The sequence below is a fragment of the Arachis ipaensis genome, chromosome B04 (genome assembly GCF_000816755.2).
Source record: "Arachis ipaensis cultivar K30076 chromosome B04, Araip1.1, whole genome shotgun sequence".
Lineage (NCBI taxonomy): Eukaryota > Viridiplantae > Streptophyta > Magnoliopsida > Fabales > Fabaceae > Arachis > Arachis ipaensis.
In genome coordinates, this window is record NC_029788.2 from 132,225,570 (window position 1) to 132,226,661 (window position 1,092).

The window sequence follows — 1,092 nt, forward strand, 5'->3', positions numbered from 1 at the left end:
TTTTGGCAGCAAAAGAAGACAAAAACAAAAATTACAAAATAATTCAGCAGTACTCACATAGAGAAGCTATTCAAAACCGATAGTTTCTCTCCTCAATCTCTCAGATCTAGTGCAACCACATAAACTCACGAAGCTAAACTAACAAAGCTAGCTAGCATTAACGGTTGAATTCTACTACCGGAATAGAACTAGAAAACACATCCAAAACCGAATAACTATACAAATTCTCCTAAACTAACCACACTGAACAAAAGAACGATGCAGCAGCAGAAGATCGAAAGAGAAAAACGCGAGTCAACGAATGCAAGTCAGAACAGGAAAACGACAAAAACAAACAAAAAATCGCGTAACGATAAGAACGAAACCGGAAATAAATAAACAAACCAATAGCTAGGGTTTTTGGCAAAGAATTACGTCATCGTCGTCGGAAGAAAATAGCTCGCCTTCTTCTCTGACTCTGTGAGAAGAAACGGTGGCGTTGGGAGGGGGTTCGGGAGGAGGCTGGGAGGGCGCGGAGGTTGTGGTGGTGGTGGTGGTGGTGGTGGTGGCTGCGAGCTGAAGAGTGGTGTGTTCCATGGTGAATTGGTTTCTCTCTCTCTAGAAAGGTGTTTTCTCTCTCTAACAGTCTGAAAGCGGTTACCATGGGAGAGAAGCAAAAACGTGGACGAAATGGAAAGAAAGCGAGGGGACACGCTAAGAATTAAAAATGAACCGAGTCGCGGGCGCCACTCCACTCTTTTCAATCGCCAGCTAATTATTTTTACCTTTTTAACAATTTTCCCTTATATAAATAATCACATTGTTTTTCTTAAAAAAATAATAAAGTAAACTCAACCTTTTTTTTTTTACCAAAGAAGACTTGGACCCTGAACCGCAATCTCTTAATTGAATATAGAAAGACTATGTTATTTAAGCTATTACTCATTGGCAACAATGTAAACTCAACTTGTACTTATGGAATTAAAGCAAATTTATAAATTAAAACTTATATTTTACGAATAAAAATTTAGTTTAATTTTGTATGAATAATTTTATCAGTATTTTCATTTTTTGTAAATAAATATAAAGGCTCGTCTCTTTTATTTACTTCTT

At 37.0% G+C, this 1,092-nt stretch overlaps 1 protein-coding gene across 2 annotated transcripts in view; it reads right to left on the minus strand.

The window, feature by feature from the left end:
• The window catches only part of LOC107635651, a 10,726-nt gene extending 10,043 nt beyond the window's left edge, over positions 1 to 683 (minus strand). The window contains exon 1 of one of the 2 annotated variants that reach the window (XM_016339183.2): positions 415 to 683. In XM_016339183.2, coding sequence (XP_016194669.1) covers positions 415 to 576 — 162 coding nt within the window. In that variant the 5' untranslated portion in view covers positions 577 to 683. Of the gene's footprint in view, positions 1 to 384 lie in introns of both variants that reach the window. The other variant, XM_016339184.2, reaches the window with a different exon arrangement.